The sequence below is a fragment of the Dipodomys ordii genome, unplaced genomic scaffold (genome assembly GCF_000151885.1).
Source record: "Dipodomys ordii isolate 6190 unplaced genomic scaffold, Dord_2.0 Scaffold41, whole genome shotgun sequence".
In the NCBI taxonomy this organism is placed as follows: Eukaryota; Metazoa; Chordata; class Mammalia; order Rodentia; family Heteromyidae; genus Dipodomys; species Dipodomys ordii.
In genome coordinates this window covers 270,361-285,715 of record NW_012267257.1, presented here as the reverse complement: position 1 = coordinate 285,715, position 15,355 = coordinate 270,361, and the positions used below count along the sequence as shown (strand labels likewise).

Sequence of the window (15,355 nt, the reverse complement as noted above, 5' to 3'; positions counted from 1 at the left end):
CTCAGATCTCAATCTCAGCCTCCAGAGTAGCTAGGATTACAGACATGAGCCACTGCCCACCCCTCTCAGAAATGTTTTTAAAAGACACTTTAGTCCAAACTCTACTAGCTTATATTGGAAATTAAACCTACCTTCCTCAAGTCTTCAGGTGAATTACCACTATCTGTTTCAACATCTTCAACCTCTGATTCCTTATCACCGTCACATGTAGTATTTGCTTAAAAGAAGAAAATTTTAAAGGTTTTTATTACTGGTTTTTATTTCAGAGTATATGAAATTAGTATTTGCCTTTTATATTTTACAAAACATAGAAAAGTGAAATTAGTCTAGTGTTTCTCTAAACCCACACTATCTTCACAACTGACATCATTAAAATAACAAGGCACTTAAAACTACTGAAATCTAGTATCCTTATTAGTAGTAGTATACTAAACAAATTGGACATAATAGAAAACCACTGTTAACACTTTTACAAAAAGAGTTAAGAACTTGAAATCTGATTAGACTAATCCAGAAGGGGATATACAGAACCTAGTTCTTATACATGGAATTCATGCATACGTGTATTTGAACTAGTTAAATGAATGTTTCTATCATAAAAAAAATCTTTAAAATAAGTGAAAATGCATATAAGTATTTCAGTCCAAAACATTTCTAATGATATTATTAAGCATCTAAGGAATAACTCCAAGAACTAAGAGGATTGAAAAAGAACCAATTACTACAAATAAAATACTTATTGAGCACTGGCAAGTTTTCAAAATCTGATGAGCAAGTGCTACTTAACAGAACCAAACAAAAACCGAAGTTATCTATAAAATTTTATGGCTGACTATAGTAACACCATAGCAACAGATGAACTTTGATAAAGAAAACAGGCAGCCTCCATTATAAATTGTGGGGGTTTTTGGTCAGTCGTGGGGCTTGAACTCTGGGCCTGGGTGCTGTCCCTGTGCTATTCAGCTCAAGGTGAGCACTCTACCTCTTGAGCCACAGCACCACTTCTGGTTTTCTAGTGTTTTATTGGAGATACCAGACTCACGGACTTTCCTGCCCGGGCTGGCTTTGAACCTCGATCCTCAGAACTCAGCCTCTTGAGTAGCTAGGATTACAGGCATGAGCCACCGGTGCCCAGCAAACAGGCAGCCTTCAAAAACAAGTGAATGTTTAAATTTTTAAATAGCATATTTATTAATCTCTGTCCCAATAGAAAGGTTATAATCTTGTTCAGATTAGTATTTTATATCAACTATATAAAACATTTAAAATAGTCTTAACTACTGAACATAAGAAAATGTAGTTAGATTACAGTTTCATTGCTACTAATCAGTAATGATTTGACTTCTTACATCGTAAAGGCCTAGGGAAGAAATCAGAAGTTTCATGTGAAGTCACAGATGGTGTCAGATCATCTGCAGAAGACTGAGTTTCCTCATCATCACCTGACAGTAAGTCTTTCGCTATTTCCTCCTGGAAGAATAGAAAAGCAGAGTTAGAATTAGAAATGATTCCATCATCAACTAAGAAACATGATTTCATTTTTATTACCAGAATATAATTAAGTAGATAATGTCTTCTTGTCCTTGAAAAGTAAATTTAAAATTCTCCTGTAATTTACTCAATGTATATAAAGATTTAATATTTAGTAGACTTATAACAATTTGCCTAATGTGTTGATATGTAGCAAACTTACTGGAAGGTTCAGGCTAATTTTCAGTGAATATAACAAAAATAATCTGACTTATAGCCTGGTATAGTGGTATGATGAGAAAATCATTTAAGCCCAGGAATTTGTTACCAGCCTGGAACAACAAGAAGACCAAACCCCAAAACAAACCTAACAAAAATAATTTGACTTCTAAATGGTTAACAATTATATTCACTTTCTGCCAACAACTAAAACAAAAATTTTAAATGCCTCTATATTCTATAATCCTTTCACAATATAAAAAGTTCAACTAGGGGCTAGGAATGTGGCTTAATGGTAGAGTGCTTGCCTAGCATGCATGAAGCCCTGGATTCAATTCCTCAATACCACATAAACAGAAAAGGCCAGAAGTGCGCTGTGGCTCAAGTGGCAGAGTTCTAGCCTTAAGCAAAAGAAGCTCAGGGACAGTGCCAAAGCCCTGAGTTCAAGCCTTCAAGCCCTAGGACTAGCAAAAAAAAAAAAATTCAACTAATGAACAATTCAAACTAAAGGTGCATTTTTTTTGTTGTTGTTGGTCATGAAGCTTGAACTCAAGGGCCTGGGCATAGTCACTGAGCTCCTTTGCTCAAGGCTAGAGCTCTACCACTCTGAGCCACAGGGCAACATCTGGTTTTCTGGTGGTTAATTAAAGATAAGAGTCTCACATACTTTTCTGCCCCAGCTAGTTTTGAAACAAAATCCTCGGATCTCAGCCTCCTGAGTACCTAGGATTACAGGTGTGAGCCATCAGTACCCAGCTAATAGTACAACTTTTAAAAGAAGAAAATTTGAATTTTTTGTTGTTGTTGTTTGGTTTGGTTTTGGGTTTTTTGCTAGTCTAGGAGCTTCAATTCAGGGCCTGAGTGCTGTCCCTGAGTGTTTTCACTCAAAATTGATGCTTTGCCATCTGAGCCACAGCTCCACTTCTGACTTGTTGGTTGTAACTACATGAGCTTTCCTGCCTGGACTGACTTTGACCCACAGTCCTCCGATGGTGGCCTCTTGATTAGCTAGGATTATAGTGGGCGCCCACCAGCACCTGGATGGACTAATTTTCATGTTAAGTGTAGTCATCCTTGTGCCTGCTACACAGCAGGCATTTACTACTGAATGATCATGGAATTAACGTCTATAAGCTTTAATACATCATTTGATTGAAAAATGGGACTATAACTCACAAAAAGAAGTTCTAAGACATAGCTTCCTCTCTCTCACTGAGCCCTAAAAGGAAAGTTTTCTAGGGATTTGTCAGCAGAGCCAAGGCTATGTGTGTGGTTTTACTCATCTGGGAATGAGAAAGCTTCTGCATAACCAGCTTATATTAGAGACAGGTAACCATGGCTTTGGCTACTGTCAAATCCAGAGCCTGTGAATTCTTTTCTCCTACCACTCAGCCAGGCTTCTAGGAAATTTATTAAAACATTCATGTGTTTAAAAATCATAAGAAGTTAAGGTAAAACTAAGTTTAAATACAATAACTCAAAACAGAAAAAATGAAAAATAAACGGTAAAATATTATGTATACCAAGTATTCAGAAGCTGCTACTACTGCTCTTACTGTGATCAAAGCCAAATGTTTAAATCAGTCACCAAAATGAAAACACAATGAGAACATAATAAGAACTTTTTATTTCAAAATTGCAAAATGCTTTAAACAAAGGAAACTCTAACAAACAGTCAATGATCATGGAGCCTGAATTTTTCTTTCAAATGCTTGTACTTACTTTGTCCAGTGTCATATCCGGTAGTTCGTCTGCAAGTTCACTTGGGGAGCTATTTGCACTGGAATTTGTAACTGCTGGAATTGTAGGTTCATAGCCATAGAATGCCAATAAATCTTCTAGAGGCATGTTTCCTTCCTATTCAAGGAAGGATACAAATATGAACTTAGTGAATGTCTCAATGCTGAACTGCAGGTAATCTGCAATGCCCTTAAACCCATACAGCACAATGCCATAACACACTCAAAGCTAAGTTTTAGTTTTTTCATTTTGTACTAGTTTTAGAAATCAGGACCAAACTTCTAGAGAATAAACAATGTATTTACAAAAGCATATGAGTTTTAAGTTTTATTTTCTTTTAGAAACTCCCCAAAGATTTGCTTTGGTAATAATCTTTTAGTTAGCTTCACAACACTAGTATGAGAAAGATTTATATTAAAAATATTTAATTAATAACATCCATGTAATTTGTAGGTTGTTTCCTTGCAATTAAGTAGTTATTTATTCTTCATGATAACAGAAGACACCTGATAGAAAACCTTGTTCAAACATTTCCTAACACCAGCAACACTTACATGCTAGTGTACAAAGTACAATAATATTTTATATTCATATATTTTTCTTTTACATCAACTTTTTCATAAAGGTCTGATGAAGAGTGTATTACTCTCTCCTGCAGCTTACTTTTGGGTTTGAATCCTCAGTCCCCAAGTTCTTGCACCATGGCTCTGTGGGCTACGACATGCCTCACAGTGGTACCTAGTTACTGTTTTCCCAACAGAATTTATCTGATAAAAATGTTGTATTTCTGCTTCCTTTTTTCATGCTAGACCTATGGCTTAAACTCATGGCCCAGGCACTGTCCTTGAGCTCTTATTGTTCAAGGCTAGCACTCTAACACTTGAGCCACAGCATCACTTCCAGCTTTTCATGGTTAATTGGCAATAAGTCTCATGGACTTTCCTGCCTGGGCTGGCTTCTAACCATGATTCTTAGGTCTCAACCTCTTGACTCGGTAGGATTATAGGCATGAGCCACCAGTGACCAACAATAGCATTATATACTCCTTTTAAAATATATTTTGTGCTGGGCACCAGTGGCTCATGCCTACAATCCTAGCTACTCAGGAAGCTGAGATCTGAGGATCACAGTTCAAAGCCACCTGGGGCAGGAAAGTCTATGAAACTCTTATCTCCAATAAACCACCAGAAAACCAGAAGTGGTGCTGTAGCTCAAGTGGTAGAGCCCTAGCCTTGAGCTGAAGAGCTGAGGGACAGTGCTCAGGCTCAGAGTTCAAGGCCCTTGACCAACAACAACAACAACAACAACAACAACAAAAAAAAAATATATATATATATATATATACATTTTTTTTGCTTTTACTACCTACTAAAGCACATACAACTATTTGTAAGTTTCATTCAAATGAGTAACTTCAAAACAATCTACTTGTGAATCAATAAGCTTGTTAAATAATTATAAGATGTTTATGTCTATAAATTAAGAGGTTTATTTTTAAAGTTTATTTACTGGTTTAATTTTCCATTTAGACAAACACATGAAGCTAAATGTGAATACAGTGTACAACCACACACAGGTAATTATAACATGAGCAGAAAGGAGCCAGTAGTAATTTCTAGAAAACTTCTGGCTGCCCACCAGTGAATCAGGACCTGAGGGTCCTACCATATTTGGTCTTTGCCATTGTGCTTGACTGAATGGAGACAGAATCACACTAAGTATGCTTAGAATAAGGAATATGACAGAATTTTAATTCATGAATTTGCAGCAGGAGACATATACTTTCTAATGACTGTGACAATCATGCTACTCAAAATCTTTTTACCTGGAGATTGAAATCAACTAAAGTTTTAAGGGTACATAGAATCAGTACTTATTAAGCTGAATGAACAGGACAGACATATTTACCCACACCAGGGCAAAAACTCCATGTACTGTTATTCTCCCAAAGCACAGGTATCTAGCATCCAGTTTAGTCTTCAGCTTATTCCCATCGGCTACAGTAACTGGTTATATGATTAAGATGAGATTGAGCTGCAGTTTTTGTTAACCACCTATCAGTAGCATTTCTCCAAAACGTCACAGTAGACTTGCTCCCTGAGCTAAGAAAATGACAGTTTTCACTTATGCACTGATGGTCTCTACCTTCTTATAATATATTGAGTTCTAGGCACTCTGCTAAGTAAGGGTTATTGCCTATGAATATGGAAATTTACAAAAAGAAATTTTGGCTCTTAAGGAATTCATTGACAAATGATCATGTATGCAAATAAAATATGATATAAAACCTAGTTCTGGAATTGTTGCTGTGAATTTGTAAGGACAGAGAAGGAAAATGTATACCCCAAGAAAAATAGAAACAGAGGGGACACACTGAGCTAAGTCTTGACAAAGCAGTTTCTGACAGATATGAGCTGTGATAGTAGGGGTGGGAGGGTGAGGGTGGGATTACTGCCAGTAACAATGACTATGTGACAAGAAGTCACTAGGCTAGATGCTGGTATGAAACACAGGCCTTGCCCATTTACAGCGTTCAGCTGGGAGATGCGGTACTAACAACACACAGATATATAACTGCCTGCTCTGATGAGCACAAAGGCAACATAAAGGACCCTTAAGTAATGTAACATTGGGTAACCACTTTCTTATCGTAATGGGATGGACACAAAATGATCTTTCAGCTAAGATCCAAAGTCTGAGATATGGCCAATCCTGGAAAGAGCATTCAAGGCAAAGGAAAAAACACATATGATGGCTGACCTGGTCTCTATTAAGCTAGAATGGCTGGAGCTTGGTGAATAGAACAAGGACTCAAAAGGAGAATGGGAAGAGAAGTAAGGACAGATCACAGAAGAATTTGGACTTTATTTCTAGAGCAATGGGAAGCCTTTGGAGAACCACAAAAGGAATGAAATGCACAAGTTTCTTCTTCAGTGTCAGGTAGCTTTTCTTACTTGTTCAGTAAGAAAAGTTTTGGCATAGGATGGAGAGATATAGAGCCTTGTGCTAGATTCAGGCAGTGATAAAGAGAGAAATGAATAAAATATGATATATTCTGAAGTGGAATCAATAGGTTACTGAATGTGAGAATGAAGGGAAACCCAGAGATTTCTATGTGAATAAATGCCTAGAAAGTAGTAACTTATACTGAAAATAATGGAAGAAAAGGTTTTTGAATGAAAAAAAAAAGTTTGCAAAAGATACAAGTTTGAGACAACTACAAGACATCCAAGTAGCAAAGTTAGTTGGCCAAGAGCCTAGAGCTCAAAGAATCAGGTGGGGCTAAGGATATAAATCAGGCATTCATTAGCATTTAGATGATATTTAAAGCCACAGGAGTTGATGAGCTCATTTAGGAAGAGAGCAGTGAGAAAAGAGAGATAATCTATGTTTTATGAGAAACACTCTCAGATATATTACCTTATACTCAATAGGGTAACTTAAAACAGTTTACATTTTAGAAATAATGTTCTAGGGGAACTAGAAGAATGAGAGGCTGAACTAAAGAAATGAATTATTTTAGCAAAATTTAAGAATGACTTACTTGATGGAGAGGATGCAAGCAACATGGGAATCTAAACAGACTGTGAGATTTCCAGCTCCAAACGAACCCAAGGGTTCATGATGGCAATGCTGAAGTTAAGGTGAAAGTTGAAGGTGCATGCTTGAGTGAGATCACCCAGAAAGGGCAAACAGGATGAGTTCTTACTATATGGCAATCCGATATTACCAGTGACCTGACATCAAGATAGAAGAAACCAAGCTAAGGACTAATGGGTGGGAAGAAAGTGCATATATGTCCATGAAACTTGGCTAAAGAAGGAAAATGACTGAGGGCAGGGCGGCACATGGTCAACAGACAATTTCTTCCAATGTGAGAAATATGTGAATAGAATTTCATGTTTAAATCCTTTTTAAAAAGTGGAATAGGGGCTGGGAAGGTGGCTCAGTGGTAGAGCGCTTGCCTTGCACGCATGAGGCCCTGGGTTTGATTCCTCAGCACCACATAAGCAAAAAGAAAAAAGCCCGAAGTGGCGCTGTGGCTCAAGTGGTAGAGCGCTAGCCTTGAGCTGAAGAGCTGAGGGACAGCGCCCAGGCCCAGAGTTCAGGCCCCATGACCGGACCCAAAAAAAAAAAAAAAGTGGAATAGCTGGATGCAGTGGCACATGCCTATATCCTAGCACCCAGGATACTGAGAAAAATTTGAGGTCAGTGTGGGCTATTCAGCCAGACTCTATCAAAAAAAAAAAAAAAAAAAGTAGAGAAAAACATGGAGTACAAGGGATAGGATCTAGGGGTTATAGTGATCTGGCAGATAATTCTGGGATAGGTGAGAAAGAATGGTAAGTTTGAAAGGACAGTATGTATAGTAGTAGTAATTCCATATGAAAACCTCTGCTTTCTCTAAGACACAGCATGATCACCTGTTAAGAAATCTGTTAATCATCTTGGTGGAATCTTCATTACTAAGTTCAAAGGATGACCATCATAAAGGAAGCTGGTTCTAAAACACAATTATCTATAGGATGAAACTGTTAAAGCAAAACTGGAAAAGATAAATGTAGTCACTTCATAGATCAACTTTCTATTAGAACCTATTAATAAAGCAGAAAAACTATTTTTTTCAAAACAGATTTAGTCAATTTCAAGTCTCTGAAGATCTGTGGTATCTAGCCAGATCAGCTTATAAGTGTAATTGAGCATCTAATCCAAGTACAGGAAATTTTCCCCTTCATCTTTTTCTTGGACATTCTGTCAAATTTACTTAAGTTGAAATGTCATAATTGAGTGTAATCATATTAATGAATGAACTTCTAAGTTAAAGGATAGAAATTAAGAAGAGTACAGATATACAATCAGAAGATACTCTAATTGCTAACCATTAGCTTTGACAAATCATCTAAGCCCCCTTCCTCACCTCCATTTCCTTATCAAAAAGAAAAGATCGTTATTTCTTTGACTCTATGATGCATAACCTTATGTAACAGAAATTGGGATTTATCCTATTACAAAACTCATACCATCCATCCTATTTCTAAGTCAATTGCAATCCTCATAATCAATAAGGACTCTCAATGAAAGAAATAATGCCAATAGTGTTCTGGTATACCTGATGTGTGGCTGAAGAGGTCAAAATGAGATGGTGTGAGAGACAGGTTAACATTAGTAACCAATAAGCTGACATCTTGTGAAACATACATACACAGAATTTTTTAAATGCTTAATAAAAGTACCTAAAGTGCAAATGGTAGAAAAGGTGAATTTTTTTCACTTATTTATGCTCTTTGGAACTTGCCAAAATTTTTTAATTTGAGGGAAATCTATATGATTAAGCAGGAATAGTAAGAGAATTTTTAAAGATTTGGATCTAAATCTGGGATTACTAAAACTTCCCTGTAGTATATGAAAAAAAATAAGTTATATGAAGATATTTCAAAATCTTATTTTTGCATGTTTAATGGCTAAAAATCTAGTTGTATAATATAGTCTATATTCACCAAAGGACTATAAGAAGACTGATTTTATACCTCACATATTTCCCATATCACATAATATTCCAAAAATTTGTAAGCACTAAATAACAGGCTATCTTTGTAGTTAATAATCAAAATATTTACTATAAAAATAAAAACATTTACAACTGCTGAAAATATTAACTTCATGTCCATAAGACTACCAACATGTACCAATATCTAAATTACTGTTCTAACAAATAGATTAAAACATTAAAAAAGTTTCTTCTAAAACTCTAATGATCCTATTCTTTATATGTGTCTAGCTCTCATTCATTTTCATGTTTCATTAAATATTAATAAACAATAGTGACATCTACATAATAATGCTTTCCTATAGAAGCAAAGCACAAGCCAGGCACTGGTGGCTCACACCTGTAATCCTAGCTACTCAGGAGGCTGAAATCTGAGGATCATGGTTCAAAGCCAGCCAGGGCAGGAAAGTCCATGAGACTCTTATCTCCAATAAACCACTAGAAAACAACTAGATTTTGGCACTGTAGCTTAAGTGGTATCATGCTCTCCTTCAGCTGAAGAGCTGAGGGATAAAACCCAAGCCCAGAGTTCAAGCTCCACTACAGACAAAAAAAAAAAGAAGAAGAAGCAAAGCATAGAAGATAGGAAGTAAAGTCAGTCACTTAGAAACAGCTCCTTGTCCACTACACAATGACAGAAATGTGAGCCTCCTGAATGAAGACACAGCTCAGGAGTCTTCCCTAGAATTTACATAAAGGCCATATAAATTTTACCAAAAAGTAAAACTGTTCAAGTACTTTCAGAGAAATTAAAGCATTTAAGGGACTACGATTTTTCTGGATGTACAAATTTAGTGCCACATATTATAAAACAAAGATTTAATTACTAACATATACTCCAAAAGAAAAAGCAAAGGAAAGACTAAGTACCAGGCATTTCTGTAACTGAATTGTAACTCTATTTCTCTACATCTTCTTCAACTCTTAATTCATTTCTTCTTCTTCTTTTTTTTTTTTTTTTTCTGAGACAGGGTCTCACTATGTTGCTCAGGCTGATATCAAAATCATGGACTCGAGATCTTACTCACTTCAGTCTCCCAAGTAGCTATACTCACAGACTTGGACATCCATGCCTGGGTCAATTCGTATTTGAAAATTATGAAACATAGATCAAAACAACTATTACTATAATCTCTGGAATAAAGGCTAAAATGGGAAAAATAACTTTTCAGCCTGCTAACACCTCTATCAGATTACTCACAGTCAAGTAGTAACTAAGTTAATACAGCAAGTAAAATTTAGCTTTTACTATTTTACTGACAGTTATCTGCAAGGATAGGATGCATCTGCCATATTCTATTATGTTGAAACTATCCTGTTGTCTTTTTTCCTTAACAACAAATGTTATCAAAGGAAAGTATGCTACAAGATCACCACAAGAGATCTCTTGTAACTACAATCGATGACCAAATGATTGAAGGCATCTAGAAATGTTCAGAACAAGAAATGAATCTAGGACCTTGAGTGAAGAAATGCAATAATATCCCATTCCTGCCTCATAAAACTTGTAAAATGAAAGCTATGGAAACCTAGAAGTTTAGTATTATTTAATATTATTCTTGAAAGCTTCTGTTACTCTGACCCATTAGAAATTTTCAAATAAGGTTACTACATATAACTATAATCCTACAGTTTTTCAAAATGACCCCTGTGGAGGCTTTTCACTATAATTACAAGTTATATACTACTCTCAATCCTGCCAACTTTTTCAAAGATGACTAGAGGATAGGGGATAGGATATTACTCAATTTGCATCCCAAAATATAATCAAGCTTTTTCAATTTTCTTCTAGTAGTCTACCAATTTTAAGTTGAAAGAAAAGACTAACATTTTTTCCCCTCTATCTACTGTAGTATCTATTTAAGTACTATACTTTGACCCTCAGCAGAACAGTATGATATAATGAAAAGACCTAAAGTGGGACAGAACTCAGTTTAAGGTCTACAGTTACCTATAATTCAATTTCCTTATCTCTAAGATGACTAGAAATGATTTCTTGACTGTACTAGCATGAGCTTTTTTTGGTGCTGGTCCTGGGGGCTTGAACATAGGGCCTGAGCTTCTTTTGCTCAAGGCTGGAACTCTACCACTTGAGCCACAGAACCATTTCTGGATTTTTCTGAGTAGTTTATATAAGAGTATCCTGGACTTTCCTTCCCTGGGCTGGCTTTGAACCATGAACCTCAGATGTCAGCCTGAGTAGCTAGGATTACAGTCATAAGCCACCAGCACAGGCCCTTAGCTTAAAAAGTAGATTTAACAGGAAAAAAAGAATTTAAATAAAAATGTACTGTCTAGACTCTCAAATAATGAGGAAATCAGTGACAATCTTTTAAGTGAAATTTTAAAAAGATTTACAATTTTTTCAAATAAATTGGAAAACAGCTTACAATAGAATTTCAAAATTTTTACCAAAAACTTGTGTTAAAATGCTAAGTAAACATCTTACCTTTTCTAAGTCTTCAATTTCAGAACTGAAGTTTTTACCCTCATCCATCATTTCCTCTTCTTCAAGAGTTCTTTCATCATCATAGTCATGGACCAACATCTCAGCAGTGGGGTCAAAATCATGATCCTCAGAAGACAAAGACCCAACTGGAACGAAACAAACTGAATCACTTTACACATCCACAGGCTATTTGCAAAAGAAAATGAAAATCTGTGCTCTTCTGCCAGTTCTTTTTAACATTTACATGTAAGTTTTACTAAGTGAATTTACTATATACTTTATAGGCTATAAAGTAAGACCAGATGATTCTAGAAATATATCTAAATCAGCAAAAGAACAAAGCAGAGTAATTTACAAACACTTTTACAAGAGATTCAGTCCATTAGAAAATCCCAGTTAACAATAACAACTAAGTGATTTAAATGGAGTATACTTAAATAAATACTCATAGAGAAAAGCAAACTTTAGTTAGCTTTAATGTATTTGTTTTAAAGAAAATGCACAATGTCAGAAGGATATATTGGCATGAACAGAAGATTTCACAAGAATATGCTATACATGAAGGTTAACACCTCAGAAGAGAATATAAATTTTACCCCATTTCTACCTGTCAAGTAAGACACAAAATACAACAAAAATTTGGTTCATAGAATAAATACAAGTTTCTATGAAGAAGCTATACAGGAATTCACTCTTTAAAAAGTATAACAAGACATATCTGTGACAGTATTTCTATATCTCCAGCATAATCATATAGGTATTCCACTACAAATCTATGCTTTGTTTTGATAACTAGTAAAGTTCTTAGGCTATGTGAAGGGAACACAGATAAACCATATCTGAAAGCTTTGGAAAATATTTCTCATTACAAGTAGTCCTGTTCAATTTATACTTGCTAATAAAACTATACATCGTGTAACTAGCAAATATATAAAAACAACAGGATATTCCAAAAGCTGAAAGAAATGAATACAAGTTATAAACCCAAGAGAATGAAAGAGTATGAAAAATAGGATTTGCTCCATTTGTTTTACTCTAGTATCAAATTTAACTAGAATGATGACTCTAAGCAGAAAAGGAATGTAGCATTAAAATCTATGAAGTGGATGGAAACCTATTCAACATAAAGTTTTACCTATTTTTTACCAAGCTATTTAATATTTAATATTTTAAACTTAAGCATAGTGTGAAATCATGACCAAAATAGTGAACTGGGATAAAATCTTTTCACCATGGCAAAAGATATAACTGTGTGTTCGGAGACCTCTATCAGTCTAAAAATAATTGTTTCTGGGAGACTTCATTCTTTAGACTTACATTGTATTTCTTTAATGCTAAAAAATATTACCTGCTCATGTAAAACACCTGTTGAAATACAGGTGGCTTTACTTTAAAAAGAAAATGAGTTTTTTAACTAGCTCAAAAGAGAACATCCCCATTACAAGTTTTCATTTCTGAGAACTCCTAGAAACCTCTGTGGTATGCTGAAATGTCAGGGATGAAATAAAAGCGTCTGAAGGCCTATTCGTGGCTTTGACTTTGACTTCTGGGTCCTGTGGGAAGTCATGCAATCTTTCTAGATCTAGATCCAGTTTTTCATTTGTAAAACACATGTGGTTGGCTAAAATGAACTATGAGTCCCTTCTAGCTCTAAAATTCGCTTCAAAACTTGGCTGATGTCCATTTAGACATTGAAACCACACTGCCTTTGGCTTTTTATTTAGATTGTAACTTCATAAATGCAGACAGTGATGCAAAATGGAAAAATTACTTTATCATCTAGATGTTTGGCATCATGTACATAAATATGCTTTCCTTTAACAACAGTTATAGAATATGTTTGTCTCAAAATTAGCCAAAAGAGTAAAAGCCAACTTTAAATGCACAATTTACACAGCCACTTTTTAAATTATCATAAATTCCTTGTAGTTGATATTATTTTATGACACCATAAACAAGACCTTAAAAGTTAACTAAATACAAAAGGCAATATTGCAAGGAAAATGTATTTGTTCACTCTGAAGTAGAACATAAAGACTTGGGGATTCATCAACGTTCTGCTAACTTTGTGACTTTCAACACAGTAATTTAAAAACCTCCTCCACTGTCAAATAAGGGAGGTGGACTAGTGTAGAGGGACTTTTCCTGGAGTTTGTGAGATGGAAAAGTTAGCCAAGAGGAGAGCTGGAAAGCAGATGAGAAACTGAAGCAAAGGTATTTTTACATTTTAGCAGATGAGGACGAGCCCTCGCCACAGACTGGCTTCAGGGATCCTACAAACCAGCCTATGAGCAGAGGTCAGGAAAGGAATCTAGTTTTTATCAGATCCTGACCAGCGTTCTGATCTCAAAAAATTAAGAAACACTTAAGGTTGTCTTCCCTCAAAAATCCTGTATCACCACTTTCTGTGCTAAACTTGTAACACTGGTAGGTTATTTTTAAAATTATGGTTGCTTTAACTAGCTGAGTTTTCAATTTTAACATAATCTATATAGACTTTGCTCCATGAAAAAGACGCAAGAGCAGATGGGGTGTCGTGGTTCACAATCGAAACTACACAATCTCAAAGCTCTGACACTTTCTCAGAGAACCCAAAATCAAAACAGAATGCACTAGAACGGGTAGAAAGCTGATTTGGGATTTCAAAGGTCGTGGCTTGGGGCAAAAAAAAAAAAAAAAGTGAGAATTAGACACGTAAATTAGAAGACCTGTGATCAACAGTTTGTACCAAGGTGTTGTTGGAAGCTTGCTTGTTTCCAGCCCGTCAGGGAGGCCGGGGGCGGGGGCGGGGGGGGGGGGAGAACACCATAACTGTCCCTTCCCAGAACAACTCTACCAAGCGCAGGGAAACTCTCCACGTTCAACGATGGAAAGCTCGCAGGATAACATCCCCGTGCGGAATCCTTTAACGCCAGACCTCTGAAACCCCCTACCCTCCGGGGCCCCTCGGAGAGGTAAGAAAGTAGGACAAACCTGGGCTCGAACTTCCAAAAGAAGCCTAGGAGAGAAAGAGAGGGAGAGAGAGAACGTGAGGTTAGATCGCGCAGCCGGGAGAGAGGCAGCGCCGGCAACAGGGCGCAGGGGGGCGGAGCCGAGCGCTCCCGGGCAGCTGCCAAAAAGTGGAAGACGCGGCTCCACTCCACTCGCTCCCGGCCCCTTTCGGGCCCCCTCTTGGCTGCCTCGCCTTCCTCCCGAGTCCCCAGTGTACCGACTCGCAGAACCCGGGACCAAGGCCGGAATCTAAACACAACTCCGAGCCCCAGCTTGCAACTCGGCAAGTTAGCAAAGCGGAGACGCAAAACCCCAGCGCGCCCGGCCCGCCCGCATCAGTCCACCCCACCCCATCCTCCGCATCTCGGGAGCCCCTCCGCCCCCCAGCAAATCCCACCCGGCTCTCCGAGGCCCCAGGCAACTCGCTCGAAACGCAATACCTAGTTCTGGAAGGGGACTGGTCCTCGGAGATCCAGCCTAGCCCTGGGGTGGGCAGGCAGGAGTCCTAACTCCAGGGCGGTCCCCGGCCCCGAGCGTAGCCCACCTAGACCAGACACTCATCCCCCCCAAACCACAGCGCAAGACACCCCCCTCACCCCCACCCCCACCTCCTCCTCCCGCCCTTTCCGCTACCAAAGACTGGGGCCCCTCGGACCCGGGTCTTTCCAGAGTGTTCAGCCGGTCCCGCCCGCCAGCTGCCCTCGCTCCAGCCAGCTCCGGCCCCGGGGCTCCAGCAGCTCCCTCCCCTGGCTCACCAGCCCCGGGGGGACGGCCCGGGCAGCGGCTCGCCCGACCTCCCCCTCCAGTGCAGAGGCACGAGGGACTCCGAGCCCGCTCTCCCCAAGAGGGAGTTGGGGGTCGGACCCGCGCCTTCATCCCGGGGACGCCCGCACCTCCCGGGCCGCGGGGCGGGGAGTAGCGCTCCTCTCCCGCGAAGC

General features: G+C 38.0%; 1 protein-coding gene across 2 annotated transcripts in view; it reads right to left on the bottom strand.

Annotated features, from left to right (window-relative positions):
- The window catches only part of Mier3 (mesoderm induction early response 1, family member 3), a 28,793-nt gene extending 14,366 nt beyond the window's left edge, over positions 1–14,427 (bottom strand). For both annotated transcript variants that reach the window (XM_013018629.1, XM_013018630.1), the window contains exons 1-5: positions 14,400–14,427; positions 11,427–11,572; positions 3,412–3,546; positions 1,350–1,470; positions 132–217 (exon numbers count right to left, since the gene is read on the bottom strand). In XM_013018629.1, coding sequence (XP_012874083.1) covers positions 132–217; positions 1,350–1,470; positions 3,412–3,546; positions 11,427–11,525 — 441 coding nt within the window. In that variant the 5' untranslated portion in view covers positions 11,526–11,572; positions 14,400–14,427. The remainder of the gene's footprint in view (positions 1–131; positions 218–1,349; positions 1,471–3,411; positions 3,547–11,426; positions 11,573–14,399) is intronic.
- Between the last annotated feature and the right edge of the window lie 928 nt (positions 14,428–15,355).